At 36.1% G+C, this 23,389-nt stretch overlaps 1 protein-coding gene across 1 annotated transcript in view; it reads right to left on the bottom strand.

Moving 5' to 3' along the window:
- Positions 1-18,482: 18,482 nt before the first annotated feature.
- LOC137402627 (golgin subfamily A member 6-like protein 22) overlaps positions 18,483-23,389 on the bottom strand; it is a 37,529-nt gene continuing 32,622 nt past the window's right edge. Inside the window, exon 8 of the mRNA XM_068089132.1 lies at positions 18,483-18,681. Coding sequence (XP_067945233.1) covers positions 18,586-18,681 — 96 coding nt within the window. The 3' untranslated portion in view covers positions 18,483-18,585. The remainder of the gene's footprint in view (positions 18,682-23,389) is intronic.

The raw sequence follows: 23,389 nt of genomic DNA, 5'->3' as shown, positions 1-23,389 counted from the left end.
CAATTAACAGATAGAAACTTAAAGTGACTCACAAAATGTTTGCTATGAGAGTTATCTACCCCTGATTTAGCACTTGCTCATTTTTGCAGATTTATCTGTGCTTACCTCAGAGACTTTGGTAACAATAACATACTAATATTTCATACAATGATGCATCACTACAAAGATGGCCGCTGCCTTCGCGTTAAACTTAATAACTGATACATATTATCATGTATCATTTGTGTGTTTATATATTCATGTCGTGATTGTTAGTTTATTAACTGTGCAGTCATGTTTTTTTCTAGAAGTTTCTTAATAGCATAACTGTCTCATGACTTAAAGCTATGGACTTAATAACTAGTGGCAGTTCCTTTATGTGATTCTCAGCTGTTATCTGTGTTCTCTATAACCACTGGTGACAGTAAACAGAATATATTGCTATTACGGTCAAGGTGTAGTAACCATATAGATTACAAATCACACATATACAGACAATACAACAACTGGTGTCAGGAACAAACTTTTTGCACTCACCTCACGGCTAGCATTTTTCCATTGTCTTGCTATGGATCTTAGCATAAAGGCTTTGATTGATGATATGCAGCTACAGCAACAACAGTTCCAGCAGCAAAACGCTGATCTACAAAAGCACTCTATTTCCTTGTTTGAAGCTCCCATGAGTGATAGTGCTGCATCAGCACCAGTAGCCGTTGCCGTATCCAAGTTTGAAGCATTCAAAATGGGTAAAGAAAAATGGAACCAGTACCTTCAACACTTTAATCAGCACCTTAATGTGTACCGGGTGGTAGATGGCAGTCAGAAACGAGCATGCTTACTATCTTGGGTAAGGGCTGAGACATACGACTTGTTGTTAAACTTATTTGACACAGAAAATATTATGTACAAGCAAGTCATTTACTGAGTCATCTGAGAAACTTAATGGACACTCTGCAGATACCATACATGTTCAAGCAGAAAGATTTGAATATTTTTGATGTAAGATGAAGACTGGTCAGTCTTATGTTGATTGGGCTGCAGAACTTCATGGACTTGCACGGCACTATGCTTTCGCGTGCAAATACAAGGCTGTGGCACTAGTTATGTTGATGAACAAAATCGTGATATAATCACTAAAGAGACGCCACATGCTGATGTACATCGCCAGTGTCTACTTGATGATGATCCTCTCTTAATGATGTTCTTAAGAAGGCTGCAGCATTTATCGAGACAACAGAGACCAATAAAATTCTCAAGTGAGACACAACCTTTCCAGCTACTGAGGACACAGTAAACACAATGTCAGGTCAGTGCAAGCAAAGATCATGTCGAGGTCAATGAACCAATGACAAGCAACAAGCTAATGCACAGAACACAGGTATGTTGAAAGCTTGTCCTAGCTGTTACATTAAACATGACAGAAAGAATTGTCCTTGCAGAGCATTTGTCTGCAAGGAAATGTGAGGTCAAAGGTCACATTGAGGCTGTCTGTATGACTGAAAGTGCTCACTGATTCAAGTTAACCTTACCATTCAGTACATGCAGCTTCAGATAATCTTTTCCAATGAGTCAACAAAAAGGTTTAGATCAAAACTGTTGTCTATGGTCATGATTCAATGATTCAATGGGACACAGAGGCTATATGCTCTATAGTTGATTTGCAAGGCTACCAAAGTCTTGGATCACGCCCACTCCCACCTGTCAGCATCTGTCTTAAAGCGTATGGGGAGAGTGAGTTACAGATTAAAGGACAATGTTCAGTTAGTGTGAAGGTAGAGGATGTGGAAAAACAAAATCTCAAACTCCTTGTTGTAAACACAACGCAAGCTTCAAACCTTTTGGTCTACATTGGATTGACAAATTCGGTCTCTCGCAGCAGGGACTAGCTAAACTGACTCAGGGTAGTGATGATGTTACCTGTACTATCACATGAGATAACCCTATTGGATTAAGTAACAAAATTGCTGCACTCTCTTCTAAGTGCTTTGGTGTCTTTAAAGCATGCCTTAGTCGGTGTAAAAAGCTAAAAGTACCAGTACGCAGGAAACTAGGCAGCACACCAAGCTTTTCTAAAAAGAAGAGCTAGATCAATTAGTTGAAGCTAGTGTTCTAAAACACATGGACTTTAGTGATTATGCTGCTCCAATAGTAGCCGTTTTCAAACCAAATGGAATAGTGCGTATATGTGGTGATTTCAAGATGTTGAACCAACAGATATCAATTGATCAACAACCATTACCAAGCCTTGAAGAGTTGCTAGAGAAGTTGAAAAATGGCGTACACTTCTACAAGATAGACCTGGAAGATGCCTACTTGCAACTAGAGTTCAATGATAATGCAAAGAGGTCGCGTCTCATCAACACTCAATTTGGTTTGTTTCACTACAACAGGATGTGTGTTGGATTGGCATCAAGCCCTGCACAGTTTTAGCGATGCATGGACTTAATGATTGCTGACTTACCTGGAGTTGCATCATACTTAAATGATCTGATTCTCACAGGTAGCAGTGAGAGTGAGCACTTATCTAATCTTGACAAACTCTTAGCTAGACTACAACAGTATGGGCTCCGCATACAGAGAGAGAAATGCAAATTCTTTAACAACGCTGTTGAATACCTAGGTCACATAATAGACAAAAACGGCAAGACTCCCTCAACTTCTGCAATAGAGGCTGTTGAACAGCTTCCACCACCACAGAACTTACAGCAGCTACAGGAGTTTTTGAACAAGATCAACTACAATGGCTCTTAAATTGCTAACCTGTCTAGCAAAGCGGCCCGCCCTCTACAAGTTTGTATCGAGAAAATGTGGAGTTTGACTGGACTGACGAGTGTGACAGTGCCTTCCATGTTCTTAAAGAAAGTGTCATCAAGGCAACCAAACTTACTTATTTTGACCAGAGTAAACCACTGGTTCTAGCAACATATGCATTTAACTATGGAATAGGGGCAGTACTCCTACAGACGGAAAACGGAGCTGAAAGACCAGTGGCATATGCATCAAAGACATTAAGCGCGCATTAAAATAACTACTCACAGATAGAGAAAGAAGTACTTTCTATCATCTATGGAGCGACTAAGTTTAGACAGTATCTATATTAGAGACATTTTACGCTCATTACTGATCATAAACCCCTGGTTGCCATGTTTTCACCAGAAAAAAATATCCCCGTTTTAACAGTTCAGCGACTGCAGAGATGGGTCCACACACTGATGGCTTATCAGTATGACATCAGGTACAAACCTACAGAACAGCATGGCAATGCAGACGGCTTGTCCAGGTTACCTATAGGGGCTGACCCAAAAATTGACCATGATGAAGAGAAGGAAATCATTAAGGTCTCACACACTATACAAGAGGAGCTCGATCATGGCCTCTGGGATGAGGTTGTGAAACAGGAAATCATGGAAGACACCTCACTACAGATGATGAAAGAGTGGATACTGAATGGCCTTTGGCCCAATAAGCTTACAGAAAGCTATGAACATTTGCGGCCGTATTGGAATTTGAGGGAATCTTCTTTTGTTCATGAAGAAGCGGTGCTCTTGCAACTTGGTGACTCTACCAGAGTTGTCATTCCACAGGCTTTGAAGAGTAAGGTGTTAGACTTGCTGCATACATCACACTGGGGTGTAGAAAAAGTAAAACTGCTTGCTCGTCGATACGCATGGTGGCTTAGCATCAATGCAGACATAAAACTGCTAATCGAAGCTTGTGAACCCTACCGAATCTGTGCTAAAGGTCCAGCTAAGACATATCAAAGTTGGCTGTCGACCCAACTACCATGAGAACGAATTCACTTGGATTATGCAAGAACTTTTAAAGGTCAAACGTGGTTGGTTTGAGTGGATGTACATTCCCGATATTCATATGTTGCTATGCTAGATGAAAGTAAAACTACATGTACTTCTAAAGACACAATGAATGTGCTACAACAGATCTTTGTACATGAAGGTCTTCCTTGGACTATTGTTACGGATAACGGCCCGCAATTCATGTCAAATGGGTTTGACCAGTTCTGCACCATGCATGGCATTAGCCATATAACAACACCAGCATTCTATCCTGCATCAAATGGAGAAGCGGAGAAATTTTTTCAGACTCTTAAAGATGTGGTTGCGTCAAAAAAGTTGATTTAATGAAATTTAGACCCATAAAAGGCTAAAACATCAGCTACAAGTTGATGCCAATTTTGTCTTTGTAGACCAACCCTGTTCAGAGGTATGTGCATTTGAATGAGGCCCTCTTTTAAGAAGCTCACGTTCCAGCGAGTGCTCTTTTCGTGATGTCACTAGTGATACATCTGAAAAGAAAGCACGATCGATAAATATAAGGGCGCTTCCTTATCCGATCATCAGCGCGAAATTTTTACATAGGTCATAATAAATGTCATCACTGGTAAAACGCGTTGTCTGTGATCTCAAATTTAGGGATTTTACTCTATTATTAAATGGCATGGACATCAATATTTACTAAATTAATTAACATCGTTACTTTAATGAATTACTCGATCGACACGTTTTATTGGCGAACCACATCATTGTAAAAGTTGCTGTGAAAGTTACTGCGAAGGTGACTCCGAGTTTTCTGAGCATCGGTTTTCAGTGCTACGGAGGAAGATCGGAGAATGGAGGTAAATTTATCTTTTACTTTGAGTCTCCTATAAATATACTGTTGAGTTTACATTCAGATTATATTTCCCTGTTTGAGGTTAAAATTTAATTTCCTGCGCGTGTGATATACGTATGTACAGTGAGTTCTTTACGGCTTCTTTTTAATTCACAGCATCTAGCAATGCAATGGCTTAGATTCATGAATATACTAAAAGCAATATTTTTAGTACTCATTAATACATGTACTAATTAATAAAATTATAACTTTTTGCTATCACTAATCATCATTTTATAATTTTTTATCCGTTTGCTTCAAGTTTTCTGTGGCAGTTTTATCTACAATCAGTTAATTTACAGTAAAGTAAATTAGATTTAGGATTTGACTTTAAATGTTTGCTTCTCACTTGTAGAAAGTGAAGAAAATCGATTGATCAATGCAAATCTTTAACTTCCAGAGCCAAAGCTTCGAGTCGTTGGCTTGGCTAACTTAGGCCTCTGTTAAACAATTATTCGTTTTTAAAATTACACTCGCAATCTAGCTCCCAATTTGAAAGCTTTCAGTAGATACGCTTAGAATGACATAATTATCTATTAATGACATATATTTATCGCATTTGTTTTACTGATTACAGGATGTTTATGTGGTCCCACCAGCCGAAGCAGCTTTGTCAGTGTGGAAACTGCCGTAAATAGGAAAGAGAGACTTGAATGTGTGCTGCATAAACCATGATGCTTTGTTTGAGTTTGCTGCAGTAGATGAACTTGTCTTATTGTATCAGCTAAAACTATATATATGTGAGTGGCCACGACTTGATGAATATTTTTAATAAAAGTTTTATGCCGAGATGAAATTTTTTTTGCTTGTAAAAATTATATAATAAAATAATATTGTTGAAGGTAATGCAAAACCTGATTTGCAGAATATTGTAGTGAATTGGATACAGTATATGGATTTCCGCAGAACTGGAGAATGTGAGTTCAAATCCAGTTTGCAGCAGATTTCTCATCCTTGAAACTATCCCTATGTATATTTTTTTCAAAGACACAGCTTGCTTATTTTACTTACGGTAGTAAGAAACTAGTTTTCGATGTGGGCAATGGTATACAGCCCAACCCCCTCCCCCCCGGATACCCGGATACGTGACGGGCCTAATGTGGGTGGCTTTTGGGAGGCTGCATATCGTTAGTGTGGGTAGTGACGGAACTTTGCCGATACAGAGACCTTATTATACATAGCTTGCTTGACAGAATTACCATAGACCGGTAGAATTGGTAGTCAGTACTCAAATGTTTACGCAGCATTTGGAGAAAGTGAGTAAGACGAATTTTCAATTTCAGTTATTTGAGGCCTTTAAAACATTCATAATAATATATCTGTAGCTGCATTTAAAATTTTGTTCTAGCCAACATGAGTAAATACAAAATAAAATATATGCCAGTAGAGCCTCGTAGGACTAGACTTTTATCGCAAAGAGCCGGTGTGAATACGAGATATATTGACAGATATATCTCGCGTGACATCATTTTATGCAAGTCTGGGCATGTTTTTTTGGCCTGAGTGTCTTTACCGCGATGGGATTTTTTCGATTTCAAGGTTCAATTATCTTGGCAATGAGATTGCCTAACACAACAAACAACATATCAAATGATAGAGAAAAAAGAATGCTTTCTTTTAAGATCAATTCAAATTTGACGCAACCACATCTTTAAGCAATCTGTAGAAAAGAACTGTGCACGCGGGAAGAAAATGAAGTGTGACTTACAACTGTTCCTAACCACCTACAGATGTTTGCCTCATCCCTCTTTAAACTGGAAATCTCCTGCTGAAGTTCTACATGTATGACAGCGGAGAAATACTCTGACCATACTGAAACCAATACAGAACAAGAAAACTCCTTCACCAGGTCAAGCATTTTCTACATCATCACAGTATGAAATAGACTCCTCGGTTTATGCAAGGAACAATATCTCTGGACCAAAGTAGATACTTGGAAAAATAATTAACAAACTGGGTAATATACTATATGCTGTGCAAACAGACCGTGGTGTATGGAAACCACATGCCAACCAGCTACAAGCTAAACTTCAAGTTAATGATACATTGACCAATGACAATAATATCACAGTTTCAAACGATCTTAACATCCAACCTGCCCAACCTGTCCCTGAGGAGAGGCTAGTACAAAGTCTCAGATATCCAACTCGTAATAGGAGACGATCTGATTACTTTGACAGCTCTAAGTTCTACCAAGGTCATGACTAACCATAAACTCAGAATAGTGATGGTGGTTTGATACATATTTGCATGCATGATTTAAGTATTTATATATTCGTGTTGTGAGTAGTAGTTTATTAACTCTGTAGTCACGCTTTCTTCTAGTAGTGTTTAATTGCATAATTGCCTCATCACTTATAGCTATGGACTTAATGACTAGTGTCAGTTCTTTTACGTGATTCGCAGCTGTTAGCTGCGCTCTCTATAATCGTTGATGACAGTAAACATAATATAGTGCTACTACTGTCAATATGCACTAATCAGATAGAGTACAAATCATGCGTACACAGATCTCAATGACCTCGGACAGTCAATATGTACTAACCAGATAGAGTACAAATCATGCGTACACAGATCTCAATGACCTCGGACAGTCAATGAGTACTAATCAGATAGAGTACAAATCACGTGTACACAGATCTCAATGACCTCGGACAGTCAATGAGTACTAACCAGATAGAGTACAAATCATGCGTACACAGATCTCAATGACCTCGGACAGTCAATATGTACTAACCAGATAGAGTACAAATCATGCGTACACAGATCTCAATGACCTCGGACAGTCAATATGTACTAATCAGATAGAGTACAAATCATGCGTACACAGATCTCAATGACCTCAGACAGTCAATGAGTACTAACCAGATAGAGTACAAATCATGTGTACACAGACCTCAATGACCTCGGACAGTCAATGAGTACTAACCAGATAGAGTACAAATCATGCGTACACAGATCTCAATGACCTCGGACAGTCAATATGTAACTAACCAGATATAGTACAAATCATGCGTACACAGATCTCAATGACCTCGGACAGTCAATATGTACTAACCAGATAGAGTACAAATCATGCGTACACAGATCTCAATGACCTCGGACAGTCAATGAGTACTAACCAGATAGAGTACAAATCATGCGCACACAGATCTCAATGACCTCGGACAGTCAATATGTACTAATCAGATAGAGTACAAATCATGCGTACACAGATCTCAATGACCTCGGACAGTCAATGAGTACTAACCAGATAGAGTACAAATCATGCGCACACAGATCTCAATGACCTCGGACAGTCAATATGTACTAATCAGATAGAGTACAAATCATGCGCACACAGATCTCAATGACCTCGGACAGTCAATATGTACTAATCAGATATAGTACAAATCATGTGTACACAGATCTCAATGACCTCGAACAGTCAATGAGTTCTAACCAGATAGAGTACAAATCATGCGCACACAGACAGTACAACAAAAAGCTATTTGGTTTATGTAATATTGTTTTGATTTTATTTGTAACACTGAGAATAGTACCGCCATTTTATTAGCATTGGCATGACATATGAAAAATATAAAAACTAATTTATACTAAATTCTTACAACACAGATCCTTTATCTTTTACTATCCCAAAAGTCAATTACTTCATTTGACTGTTGTATCTATGCATTTCATAGCATGTTTACTTATTCTCTAGTAGTCTAGTGTGCCATGAGAGATTGCCTGGTGTAATACCTATGTGTAAAATTATTCAAAGTTGCCACTAAGAAGGTGATTGGTGCAGTTGTTGAATGTTGGTTCTACCATGCAGAAAGTTGTGAGTTCCAATCCTGCATGCTGCAATATTTTTTCTCCAACCAACAGACAGACACGGCTCTTATTATAGTTAAGAAATGTCTGGCCTATTCTCAAAATGTAAAAGGAAGTTTTATAAATCACTTATAGCTCCGCATTCTCGTTTACGTAGGAAATATTATTAGTACTTATTTTCTAGATAACCTTTAGATAATCTAGTATCTAGAATCTTCTTGCATCTGAGCTTAACTAACCAAGCTCACTTAATGTAGAGTTGAAATTCTCAAATTAGATTCACACATAGTTGGTGAGTCCAATCAAGGGAACTATGTAATGTACAGTACATGTATAATGTCCAAGCTAATTGTTTTGTCGCATGCATAAATGCAATGCGTAACTTCACACAGGCCACAGCTGATTGTTATTGGAAGACAGAGAAATGGCGATTTCTGTAGTTGCGAGGACTGCTGTGCGTGTCTAGATAGACCAACAGAGTTTTGTCATATCTGCTGCTGCAAAGGCATTCTCTGCTGCCGTCCACCTTATGGACCTTATGGCTGGAAGCTCAATCTAGCCAGAGCAGCTGCTGGGATTGCTGCGTTATTCCTTTTAACTGCTTTCTACAGCTCATTAATCAGGAGTAATGGTAAGCATTTTCCACTATCTCTGTGTTAGCTTTATAAAATAACCACACTTTGGTGACATTAGTTACAGTTACAGAGGTAAGTTGCCAAAAGCACTTTATAATTTAGAAAACCCTTATAGAAATTTATAATAATATTCACAACAGTAATTTTTAAAGATAAACTGGCAGAGAGTTTTAGTAAATTTTATCAGAAAGTATCAGTATATTTCTATCCGTTATGATTGCTTTGATGTTTCAGGTGGTCTGTCTGTCAGGATGTTTTAAGATTGAAATCGACAAGACTTGATCGTGGTTAAAACGCTTAGACAAAGTGAAAGTGTGATGATAAGTATATTGATCCAAAAAGACCGATAGACTAATAGACACCTAACGATACAACTTTAACGCAATAGTCGATATCAACTATAGCAACGATAGCAACTAGTAATTAGTAGAAAGTAACATATATTTTTGTTCTGAGCATTTTTACCGCTATCAAGTTTTGTTTATTTATGTTTTAAACCATCCTGGCAGTCACATCATCTCAAGCATAAAAAAATCGCAAATGGTAGAAAAATGCTGATACTTTCAGATAGAATCTACTAAAATTTTCTGCAAGTTTACCTTAAATTCGCTGAATTAAAGCTTATTAATGGTTGAATTGCAACAAAATTCACATTTCAGTGATTTGGTATCAACACATTCACTATGTCTTACTCCGCTGTGTTGTAGGTGCAAAATATGTGGAAAGGTGATTACAAGCTCTTAAAAGCTCAAAAACGAACAGTTAATCGCCGCCATCATGAAACCGCCGTAGATTGAAATCAGTTTATTTACCTGACGTAGTCATTACATTTGGTTATTGTTTTGTCACGTGATGTTCTCCCATAAATTGAAAAACCAATAAAAGGCTCAATATAAAACGTCTCGTAACACTAGTTTATGACAAATACTTCGGGTGCTAACGGAAAGCTTGTATCAAATATAAATTCTCGCTAATTCACAGTATCGTTTCATCCTGGTCTAATCATCTAGTCATAATCTGATCATGTGACCCATAATTTCCGTCAAATCTGTTTTAGTTTCCAACAGTTTTTGCAGCATTTCTTGACTATCGTAGGTGACCAACAGGCTTCTTATGTTCATCAGGGGATGATATGCACTCCTTCAAGCCAAGGTTAAAAAATTAAATGACATTTTAAAGTAGGTTTTGAGATATCAGAGCTCAAAGTGAGAGCGTTACAATGATGATGAAATAGATGCGTAAGAACAATAGACATGGTTTTATTGAATGCGTGAAGTGTATTTGTGAAAATATTTCGACGAATGAGGTTGTGTGAGAGTGTAAACACAAGCCATCTTGTACAACTACATCCAATTTTAGCCGTTTTGGAAAGATATTCTAATCTACGGCAGTCTCGTGATGGCGGCGATTAACTGTTCATTTTTGAGCTTTTAAAAGCTTGTAATCACGTTTCGACATATTTTGCACCTACAACACAGCGGAGTAGGACATAATAATTATTTTGATACCAAATAATTGTAATGTGAATTTTGTTGCAAGTCAACCTTTAAAAGGTTTTATCGAAATCGTCTTGTAGCATTGTTGTATTTCCAGCTGTTTTCAAGTTATAAAATAAGGTTATTTTTATTTGAAAGCTACTAAAAACTGCTAGGCGTTACAAAAAACTATGTCATTGACATAAAACAAAATATTGAACAATAAATAACACTTTTAGGCAAGCTGCCAAATGTAGCAGATCCAGAAGCATGGGCTCCTGACTTTGCTTGGGTAATACCTATGCTTATTCTTCTTGCCATAGTCATCCTTCCATTCTCTGTCATGTACTTCGTGCTGTTCAGGCGCCAAGCGGAGCAAGAGGAGTTTGCTGTTCTGCATAACAACTCTGTAGAGCTCCCACCAACAGGGTTAGTGTCTTTACAATTTCACAGCCTTGCCTATTCTCTAATTTGGGTTTAATAGTAGTGACATATACATACAGGTGACATATAGTTATACACCTCTGTAAAAAACAACTTGTATCTTTCACTGCAGAATTTGTAAGTGAATTACAGTTGAACTATGTCTGCTTTATTTAAAAAAAAGAAGTTCTGGAACATTCTAAAATGTTTATAGATCAGTAAGCCAAATATTTTCTGACACTCATTTAGTACTTCTGCGATAAACGTTGTAGTTTCTGTCATGGAGCTTTATTTTAAAGTTTTTTCAAGTCTGCAAAATGTTTTGCACAAGGATCAATGCATTTGACAATCCAAACTCCTGTTTGATATTTATTAGTTTAGTAAAACCACCTGCAAAAACAAAACTTTATCGTTATCACAATTTTACCTAAACGCAGACCTCAGTTCTTTATTATGTTATGATATGTCAGATTATGTTGCTCATCGTTTTTACTAAGTTTTACCACAACTTCTTGCAATAATTCACTTGGGTAAATTAAACAATTTAGGCTTTCTACACCGATGCCTTTGGAAGACCCTCCAGTTATGGCTGCCTTTGTGTGTACTTCGTGCTTTATAGCTGGAATCCTCGGGATGGTTTTGTACGCCATGGGATTTGGAAAAATAAATGAAAAAGACTACGACAACCTTAAGGTACCGGCCTTAAATATGCTTTTTATTAAAATATTTAACGTGAAGAAGAACAACAGCTTGTCTTTTGCTTTTTTAATAACTTTAACAAGTCTGTTTCTGTTTAGATATATTAACTCGCTAATAAATTTTAACATCATACCTGCTTCTTGAAAATCCTTTGTGTTTGCCCTAGTTTTGTTTGTGGTATACGCTTTCTCTCTCCAACTCCTCTGTTTAGTTTGTTTATTCACTCCTATTAGTACTCTGATAACTTAGTGTGCTGTCTTAAGTTGTCATGTGTGCTGATAGAACACATTTGATGATATTTTATGCAATTACTCTGAAATCTGGCAATATGGTTTACTAAAGAAGGGGGTAGAGTGTTAATTCGCTAACCTAGAAGTTGTGAGTTTGAGCCCTCTAAACTGCGAAAATTTATCTTATCCTCTGACCCTTGATTTTGACAGACGAACAGTCAGACCCTGCTCTTATTGAAGCAAAACTGTGTGACTAGTTTATGATTTATTAATGCACTAAAAACTGAGCAGCCTCAGAGGTTGCGTAATAGCTATGTGTACAATTGGTCTTAGATGTGTGAAGGGGGTTGATTGGCCCAGGCGGTAGTACGCTTAGCTGGAAACTGAATTTTTACATACAGTTCCAGTGTGAGTAAATATTTTTTTAGCACTTTTAGTGTGGATTTAGACAGATGATTGAACAAACATGGCTCATATTATAGTAAAGAAGAATTGCTTTGTTCTTTCTCAGCCGCCAGTTTTTGTAACATATTGAGTTTTAAATCGAAGTTATTTTGCGCTTGAACAAACAACGATCTAAATTTATAAAATTTGTCAGATTGTAGGTCTGCTGCTGATGCTGGCAGCTGCCATAGCATTACCGATCTCGACCATCTTTTTGATCGTCAGCAACCGAAAGAGATACAGGCACAACGGGTAAGATGTCTACCGCATATAAAAGCACCACCAATAGCTGAGCTTCAAAAAAACTGATTTTTGATTTATCTTATTATTTAAAACTAAATTATAACTCTTTGAAGGGCTTAAAAAAATGAGTGTTTAACAGCTTCAGAGCCCACTAATGTATCATAATATATTATAATCCCACGACCAAACACGAGCGAAGCGATTGTTTGGGAGATTTGTGATAAATGCATATGCGCACACAACTCACAAAAATTACTCACCAACGGCCGTCACAAACCCTTGTACCGAAATCTCATCAACAAATTTAACCATTTTTGTGTAGAGTCGTTTAAGTATAATAATGATACAAAACACATATAAACCTATTTAAATATGTTGCCAAGTCTTTATTATTTGTAGAAAACTTCATAAACCTTACCAATCTGATTGGATTATTCATGAATATACAGATTAATTTGGCCTAAAATCGTTGTTAAAACTTGACAAGCCTTATTTTTATCAAAATTAAGACCAGCGAATGAAACGCCGAGTGACAGAGAATAGAACCATCAAGTCATGCCCATTTCACCAAAAACGTGCAAATTTCACCAGTCTCTATATAGCATTGCCCAATTGCAGAAGGTTTCTGTAATTAACGTAGAAGTACTGAAAAGTGCGCTTCTTTTTTGCCGATTTCAAAGTAACTGACATTTTAGACATTTATGAGTACTTTGGTATTCCAACTGATGTCCAAAGCAGTGAAAGTAAAGGAAATGACGATGATATTTTTGTTAACGCTTCTTATGAGATTATTACAATAGTTAATTATAAGAGCAATTATTCGATTTTACAATATTTAATTATAAGAGTAATTATTCGATTTTATAAGATTTAATTATAAGAATAAGCAATCGATTTTACAAGATCAAAGTATATAGTGATCGATGTTGGGTTATATGTTACTGTTATTATTTTTTCTAAATAGTTTTGTTAATTAAATTTTTTTAAAATCTTTATAAATATCACAAATTCTTGATATTGTTAGCTATGAGGTTTTGAAATGTAAACAAAATTGTGCATTGGCTTTTTGTTATTACTGTATTACTATATTAATAATATTGGTTATTCTAATAATATCAGTGCATTTTACTTAAATATTGCATTTTTCCTATTGTGGGGGAGAGATATAAACATATAATCTTTTCCTTTCATTATTGCTGTTTGTTGTATATAATAACACCCACACCCAGCACATTACAGCTACCATTGCAGTTATGCTATTGCACTGCAGTGCCATTTGACTGCTAATATTGCATTTCTCAACCATCAGTACCCTTTATTTTTTCCAATATCACTTTGGTCATTAGCTGTATGACAGGGGAATTTCTAGTGTATAATATATGTATAAAAACGTAATTACAATTAATACTAGTTATCGTAAAACCTCTAATCAAATACCATGGCGCTTTATTTTTCAAATCTTCCCCTATAATGGTTGTGATCAATTAAAAAGGGAATTCAAATAAAACCTGGTATTCTATTTTTCAAATAGCTCGCCAGAATTTTGGGAAGATTAGCTTAGCCCTCGCATGGGCAAAGCGAATGCCATCTATATTTTGGGCTCGCCTTCGGGTGGAGCGATATTAATTCTTTTGGATGCAATAAACCTGCTAAATTACTTTTAACTTGTCAAATATCTCTAAATAAATATGCATTTTAAATCCGGGAAATATTTCTACCAGTTGATATCTATTGCTTGCAATTGACCTGCAAATATAAAATAGCCGGCGCCTAGCTGTGCAATTTATTGAGGCTTTCAATTTTATATTTCAATCTAAATTTGAAGGTATTTTTTTATGTTATAACTATTTTTAACAATGTTGCATAAAAGCCCATTGTATTACCTGATATTTTTGCTACAGTTTGCAGCAAAAACTGGCTTTCTATGTGCAATAGATGAGGAGTTATGACTTTCGATCCACTTTAACTGAGTAAGATAACTGTAAAGATGCTATCAAATAATATGCTTTAAATCTGCAACTTTATAGGTTATATAATAATAATATATTAAATGATACAAGTAAATATTCAAGAACAAGAGACATAAAAGAACTATATTTATAATACATGCAGAAACAAAAATTAACATCTTTGATACAAGAGTATTTGGATCATCTTCCCAGCCAGTTGCTTTCTGATGGTTACATTTGAAGGAATAAACATATTATAGCTGTCCAGTACCTTCCGTGATGTCTGCTGACCTCAAATCATCTTCTGCACCTCTGAACTAGTAGATATTTGTGTCTAAACCACTTTTTTAGCAGAGCAAAAATTTTATGAATTGTATTTACACAAATGTGTATATATATATACATTTCACACAAATGCAATGCATATTGCAATGCAATGCAATGCGTTTTATCAAGGAAACGAAAAGCTTTGGAGTTTGAAAACAAGCTTCTTTATGAGCAGAAAACATGAAAGAATTAATTGTTATTGATGCAACTGAGTCATTATTAGTACAATTTTTAGACTTTTCTACTGATCATTTTTTATTATGGGGTCGTAAAAATCAAAGAATGTCAAAGTGGAGACCCAATAGAAGTGGCGTTCAAATAAAGGGCGGCGCTCTATTTTTCAACTCTCCTCCTATAGTGACACTCAAATAGAAGTGGCAATCAACTAAAGGCGGCGTTCAATTGGAGGTTTTCCGGTATATTAGTATATGTTAATTATAAATACAGTATAGATATATATATATATATATATTATATTGTATATATAATATATATTATATATTTTTCTTATATTTATACTAGCCGAATGCTCGGTTTTGCATGGGTAACAAAACAAATACTCAATAAAGTTGATAACTTATTTACTTGGTAAGCCAGTAAAGGTAAACTTATCTTTACTAAAACTACTGTGTTTGCAGACGGCTTAACACTCATTACGTTATACGTATATGTCAACCGAGCTAGTTAATGACCCCAAGAGCTGCAAGGTGTAGTTATTTGAACTGATGTAATAATCATTCTAACAGCTTGGCTATCATGTTGTAGTAAATTAGATTGCTGTTCTGCCGACCAAGAGGTTTCGAGATCAAATCATCTGCCATGTGAATGTTGCATACCTTCATTTTAATCTAAGGATATCTGTATTTATATAAATACAATTATATACAATGTAAATACAATATAATTCGATATAAATATATAGATAAAATATATATCTGTGTTTGACATTTGTTGTCCGTATTTAATATGCACTGAAATTCTACTCAAAACTTCCAGTTTTGCTGACAGGTTTACTATTCACTACAGTACACAGGCAACTGGCTACACTGATGAATAATTGTGTGTATTCTTATTACACCAGATAAAATACGCATTCTTAGACGCTTGCAAGACTACTATTGGTGACCATCAGCATGCATGAAGATTATGATGGCGTGAGAGCTCATAATGCGTAACGCAACAATGTTAAGAACAGTTATAAGCACAAGCTAGTTACAGACAGATGGACACGGATGGCCCTTATTATAGCAAAGATTTAGACTAGCTTAAATTACTAGCTCAAGTTACTCAAATTTATTGGGAATATATTTTACTAGAAATTCCACTTTCATACAGCCCACAACCAAAGAGAAATTCAACTGTCATGCAGCCCACAACCAAAGAGAAATTCCACTTTCATACAGCCCACAACCAAAGAGATATTGGAAAAAAAGAAAGGGTACTGTTGGTTGAGAAATGCGATATTAGCAGTCAAATGGCACTGCAGTGCAATAGGATAACTGCAATGGTAGCTGTAGTGTACTGGGTGTGGGTGTTATTATATACAACAAATAGCAATAATGAAAGGAAAATATTATAAGTTTATATCTCTTCCCCTGCAATAGGCGAAATGCAATATTGGCCAATATTTGAAGTAAAATGCACTGATATTATTAGAATAGCCAATATTATTAATATAGTAATAATGTAAAACCAATACACAATTTTGTTTACATTTAAAAACGTCATAATTTTTTTTAATCTCATAAGTATAATCTCATAATCTTAAAATCTCATAAGAATCGTTAGAAAAAAAAATCATCGTCATTTCCTTTACTTACACTGCGTTGTACATCAGTTAGAATACCGACGTACTCAAGAGTCTAAAATGTCAGTTTCTTTGAAATCGGCAAAAATAAAACGAGTTTAGTACTCCTACATTAATTACAGAAACCTTCGACAATGCTATAGACTGGTGAAATGTGCACGTTATTTTTTCGTGAAATGCGCACGGCTTTATCGTTCTATTCTCTGTCGCTCGGCATTTCAATTTCCGGTCTTAACTTTTATTAAACCAAGCTTTTCAAGCGTTTTGTAGCGATTTTCGTCCAAATTAATCTGTCTATTTGTGCATAATCCAATCAGATGAGTAAGTTTTAAGCTAATGCCGGCGGTTTACCAAGACTTGGTAACATATTTAAATAGGCTTAAATGTGTTTTGTATTGTTATTATACTTTAACGACTCTACAAAACGATGGTGAAAATTGTTGATGAAGTTTCTAGACAAGGGTTCGTCTCATTGTTGATGATTAATTTTCGTAAGTTGTGTGCACATGCATTTATCATAAAAACTCTCATACTTCGCTTCCGCTCGTTTGTTCGTGGGATTACCCATGCAGTGTTGGGCATTTATCTAGGCTATATACATGTATATTTGAAGGTTTGCAGTAAATAGAACATTCATGCCACCTTCGGCACAGACGATGGGTAGAGGCCCACCACCTTCACCCGGTAACCCGGGCTATCATACAACAACACCACATTTTTCACCAGCAGCAGGTCACCCAGGCTATCCAACAGCACCGCCACCATCTTCACCAGCTGCTGAAAATCCAGACTTTCCAAAAACCGATCCACCACCTTATGAAAAGTCACATACAAATCCATACCATCAGCCCACCAATGACCAGCCAGAACACCAGCAAGAGGGCATTTCAACCGAAAATGACACACAGCCTATAGTAAATTCACTAGCATTCACTTCACGCTCTTACCTATGTATTTTTCTCAGAATACTTTTGTACTGCACCATCAAGTCTTCACACATGAAATTAAGTTGCCCAATGACTTTCTTTGTATGTTAAAACTATTAAGAAAACATTACATCGCACAGGGATTGAACTCCTAGATTTGGGCTCCGTACACAAACACTGTTACACCTGTACTAATTAACCCCTTTAAAGCAATTCTGAATAAAAGTGCAGATCATTGATCTCTGCACTTTATCGGCATACTTGATGATCTCTCACAGCATACAATACTATTGGGGCACCAGAAGTAATAATAGAAGCAACAAGTGATGTTAGGAGTAACATTAATACTGATAATAATTTAGATAAATTAATACTTATATATTAATTTGTTAATCAAGAAATGCTGTATACCCGGTATCAATTTTTTTATAATCTTAATTTAATACAAAGGCTGAAAATTTCCACTAATGATAAAGTTTTTGTTTCAGCCAATAATAACATTCCCTGACGAGCCTGTCTCACAACAGCAGACAAATCAACCAGCCACGACGCAACCTTACCAACCAAATGTAAACTGGCAAACATTTCTTCAGAGCAGGCGGCATACAGATACGCTGGAAAGTGTGAAAAAGGGTATCGGAGAAAAACTAGTTACCCTTGGAAAGTATTTGAATAAATAGTCGCTTTGAGTACTACATAAAAGCTTGCAATCACTTTTCCACTGCTAAATTACTTTGAACCAATTCATTGCATTCGAGATGCATACCATCGCCAAATGTGGCTGACTTTACGATATGTAACAGAATACTCCTCCAATAAAATTCATGGCAGCTTACACTGAAATTTACTTGTGGGTTTCAATGAAGTTTTATTACTCATACAGTTTTACAATAATATACAATGAAGCTCTAAGCTATACACATACGGCTTACTATATTTTACATTTGTGTAAGTTTATAGATGGCTACTTTTTTGGAGCCGCTTTTTTATCTTCTCCTTTACCCTTCCTTTTAGCAGCTTTTGGTTTCCGTTTTCTAAAAGGTCCCAGACCCTTTCGAACCTGTGATATACATAAATGCCTGGATTAGCCAAGCGTTTTCTGATTCAGAATAGAGCTTTGAAACAGAGCACCGTGTTGCGACTGGAAATAACTCACAAGAACCTAGCAATGTTTTTTTTTAACATTTAATTAATATAAATACCTAAACTGTGTTGAATAATCAGTAAAAAATAAATAAAACCTTTGAACTATACTGATCAAAGTTACAATAAATGAAATGTCGCTGCCTGTTTTCAAACAGGCTTCAATTCCTGAAATTTTTTCCTACCCACTAAACTATACAGTTTAATTCGATTTGTTTTGGAACATGCCCGTACAGGTAAAACTATCAGATGTTATAACAGGTATGGTTATAAAAATACCTGTAATTTTTTTAACTTGTTTTAAAGCAAAAAGGAAAAAACTTCAAATAATTACATATAACAATACAATAAATGCATTTAAAACTACATGTATGCAAAAACTAAATTATTTCAAAAACTGAACTACTGAAGTAAAATCACACTCCAAAGTCTATGCTGGCTCCTTAATAAATAAATGCTACAATAACTGTGCGCAGAAATAAAATGAAATATTAAAAAAAATAAGTAAAAAGTAATTAAATAAACAACCTAAAAATTGTACAAGATAGATAGAAGCAAATTGAATTAATAAATATACAATCAATAGAAAGAGGTTTACACTGTTACTTCACGTTGAAGACAACCAAATGAAATGGTCGAGTAGGCTAGAGGTATATGTAGTTCGGTGTACCAGGTGATGATAGATATACGCACCATGTCATAATACATCTTAGATTGCAAAATATCTGAACTAATTTAAGGTGTAATTCTTTATTATTTTTACGGGCCTATACTTTATGTTTGACTTTTAATTAATTTCAATTAATCTGTGAACGTCAAATCTTCAAAGTTACTTTAAACCTGGAGTGAAATCTTTGCGCAATTTTTACATTAGACTCTAGAATTTTAAATATTACGGCATTTTAATGAGATGTTCAGCTGCACGTGCTTGAGGAAATAAAACTGACCAACAAGAACCAGCCAACTTATGCAAGGAAATAGAGAATTGGAGCACTTCCAGATTCTATTCAAGCACCTTGAGAAGAGGCAAAGAGAAAAATTGGTTAATGACTAAACAGTTTATGGCATCCATAGATGTATACACTATGCATAAGATGTGTACACTAGGCATGGATGTGTATACTATCCATTGATGTGAATACTATGCATAAATGTTTATACTACCCATAGATGTATTTACTATTTATAGATGCGTATACTTTTAATAGATGCGTATACTATTAATATATGTGTATACTATCCATAGATGTGTATACTATCTATAGATGTGTATACCATGCATAGATGCGTATACTATCCATATATATGTAGGCTGTCTATAGGTGTGTATACTATGCGTAGATATGTATACTATGCATAGATGGATTTATTATCTATGGATGTTTATACTAGCCATAGATGTGTAAACTGTCCATAGATGGGTATACTATTCATAGATGTGTATACAATCCTTAGGTGTGTATATTATTCATAAATGTGTATACTATCCATAACTGTGTATACTATCCATAAATGTGTAAACTGTACATTGATGTGTATACTATCTATTATAGATGTATACCTTCATCTACCACCTTCATGTGTAACAGCTCATCTACCCATAGATAAGCAGTTTTCAGTCATTAATAGCGAATGTAACATCAACCAATCATAATTCATGTCAACATTTTATTTTGCTAGCAGAATTTGAGCAGTTGGTAATAGGAATATAGGCTTGTCACAGCCTAGATATATTATAAGCTGAAGATCAATAAAAAAAGCATCTAGAGCACATTACCAAACATAACACTTAATGATTCAGGCATTGTTAGAGTAGACATGTAATGTATCTCATCTACCATCATAAAAAGGTACCTGGTCATGTATATATTTGTATACTGTAAGGGATGTACTAGAGAGATAGGTTGGTTCAATTGAATTGATAGCCTCAATAATGCAAGGGGACAATGGACAAAGGGACAAAAACAATTTTAACATGACAAACAACAGTACCAATTCAGAAGATATGGTAATATAATATACATGGATATATATGATATTGATGTACATGGTAAAATGAGTTACAATATACATATATATACATATATATATATATATATATATATATATACATATATATATACACACATATATATATACATATATATATATATATACACATATATATATATATACATATATATATATATATGTATATATATATACATATATATATATATATATACACACATATATATATACATATATATATACATATATATATATGTATATATATATACATATATATATGTATATATATATATATATACATATATATATATATATATATGGGATATGAACTGGGCAGCACCTGGCCATGACATGATTCAAGCCTTCTGGTTAAAGAAATTGACATCACTTCACACTAGAATGGCTAAGCAGATGGAATACCTAATAGAACAAGGTGACCATCCAGAATGGCTGACCAAAGGACGAACTGTGCTTCTGATAAAAGATCCAAAGCAGGGGCCGATTCCCAAAAACTATCGACCAATAACGTGCTTGCCCACCACTTGGAAACTGCTCTCAGGAATTGTTGCAGACAAACTGGAAGAGCACATGAGTCACTATATGACCAGTGCTCAGAAAGGAATTGGGCGCAACACCCGAGGAGCTAAACATCAGTTACTGGTGGATCGGACGGTCTGTCAAGACAGCAGGAGAAGGCAAACCAATCTTGCCATGGCTTGGATTGACTACAGAAAGGCCTATGACTCAATTCCCCATAGTTGGATACTTGAGTGCCTCAGTATGTACAATGTTCACCCTGCTCTTGTGGCATTCATCAAGATGTCAATGACCAAATGGAAGACGGAACTGGAGGCTAATGGCAAAAAGCTGGCGAGTGTACAAATTAAGCGAGGCATCTATCAAGGTGACTCCTTATCACCGCTGCTCTTCTGCATATGCCTAAACCCTCTAAGCAATATGCTGGAGGAGACTCAATATGGGTACCAGTTTAAGAGTGGCACCAAGATAAACCACCTCTTCTACATGGATGACATCAAGCTGTACGCTAACAAAGAAAGGGACATTGATTCGCTAATACACCTCACTCAGGTATACAGCAAGGACATCGGAATGACCTTCGGTATTGAGAAATGTGGAAGGCTAATTCTTAAGAAAGGCCATTCTATGCTCACAGATGGCCTAAGAATGCCAAATGGTACCATCAAAGATATAGAAGAAGGGTACAAGTACTTGGGGATTATGCAAAGCAACATCAACCACGAAGCCGAGGTACGTCACAAAGCCATTACCGAATACAAGAAACGCCTTCGGCAGGTCTTACGGAGCCAGCTCAATGCCAAGAACCAAATCATGGCAATAAATACCTACGCACTGCCAGTAATAAGATATCCAGCAGGCATAATAAAGTGGACTGAGAAAGCCATCAAAGAAACAGATATAGCAACTCGTAAACTGCTGACCATGCATGGAGCACTCCACCCAAAATCTGATACTATTAGATTGTATCTTGATAGGAAAGATGGCGGTAGGGGACTCAAAAGTGTACAGCAGACAGTGAAAGAGGAGGAGCAAAGCATCAAAGCATATGCAGCCTCCATGGCCATCTCAGATAATTTGCTAGCTGAATTTCAATCGGCTGCTCTCACAACGGACCTATGCCCTGATGATGAGGAAATTGACTGGCATACGAAACCTCTTCATGGTGCTTACCACCAACAAATATCTAAGGTTGGCGATCTTCACCAGACATATATGTGGCTGAACAAAGGAAACCTAATGGCCAATACAGAGTCGCTAATCATGGCAGCCCAGGAGCAAGTGCTCCCAACAAGGCAACTCCAAACGAAAATCTATCACACTAGAGACGATCCTAGATGCAGACTGTGCAAAGATGCACCTGAGACCATCCAACACATCATCAGTGGATGCAGACAGCTAGCAGGGCACGCATACACTGAGCGGCATAATCATGTTGCAGGTATTGTGTATAGAAGTCTATGTGATGAGTATGGCCTTAATAAACCACAACACTGGTGGGAAGCTCCTGGTAAGGTCAATGAAAATGACCGCGCTAAGATCCTCTGGGACTTCTACATCCAAACTGACAAGCATGTCCTAGCAAACCAACCAGATATAGTGGTGGTAGACAAGGAGAACAAGAGGGCTACTATAATAGATATAGCAGTACCCAATGACTACAATATAGCCAGCAAAGAAAAAGAAAAGGTAGAAAAATATCTCCCTCTTGGAGAAGAAATTGAAAAATGCTGGAATGTGAGAACAACCGTAATCCCAGTAGTCATTGGGGCACTGGGCGCAATAACACCGGCGCATAAAATGTGGCTTGCCCAAATACCAACAACAATCAACTCAGGTGAGTTGCAGAAAAGTGCGCTATTGGGAACAGCTAAGATCTTGAGACGAGTGCTCAAACTCCCAGGTCTCTGGTAGGAGACCCGAGTTAGAGCAGAATTTACCACCCATACGGGGTATCCGGGGTGAGGAAACAATTTTTTTTATTTTTTATATATGTATATATATGTGTATATATATATGTATATATATATATATATATGTGTGTATATATATATGTATATATATATATATGTATATAT

The sequence above is a fragment of the Watersipora subatra genome, chromosome 8 (assembly GCF_963576615.1).
Source record: "Watersipora subatra chromosome 8, tzWatSuba1.1, whole genome shotgun sequence".
Classification (NCBI taxonomy): domain Eukaryota; kingdom Metazoa; phylum Bryozoa; class Gymnolaemata; order Cheilostomatida; family Watersiporidae; genus Watersipora; species Watersipora subatra.
This window is presented reverse-complemented; position numbering and strand designations above follow the sequence as displayed.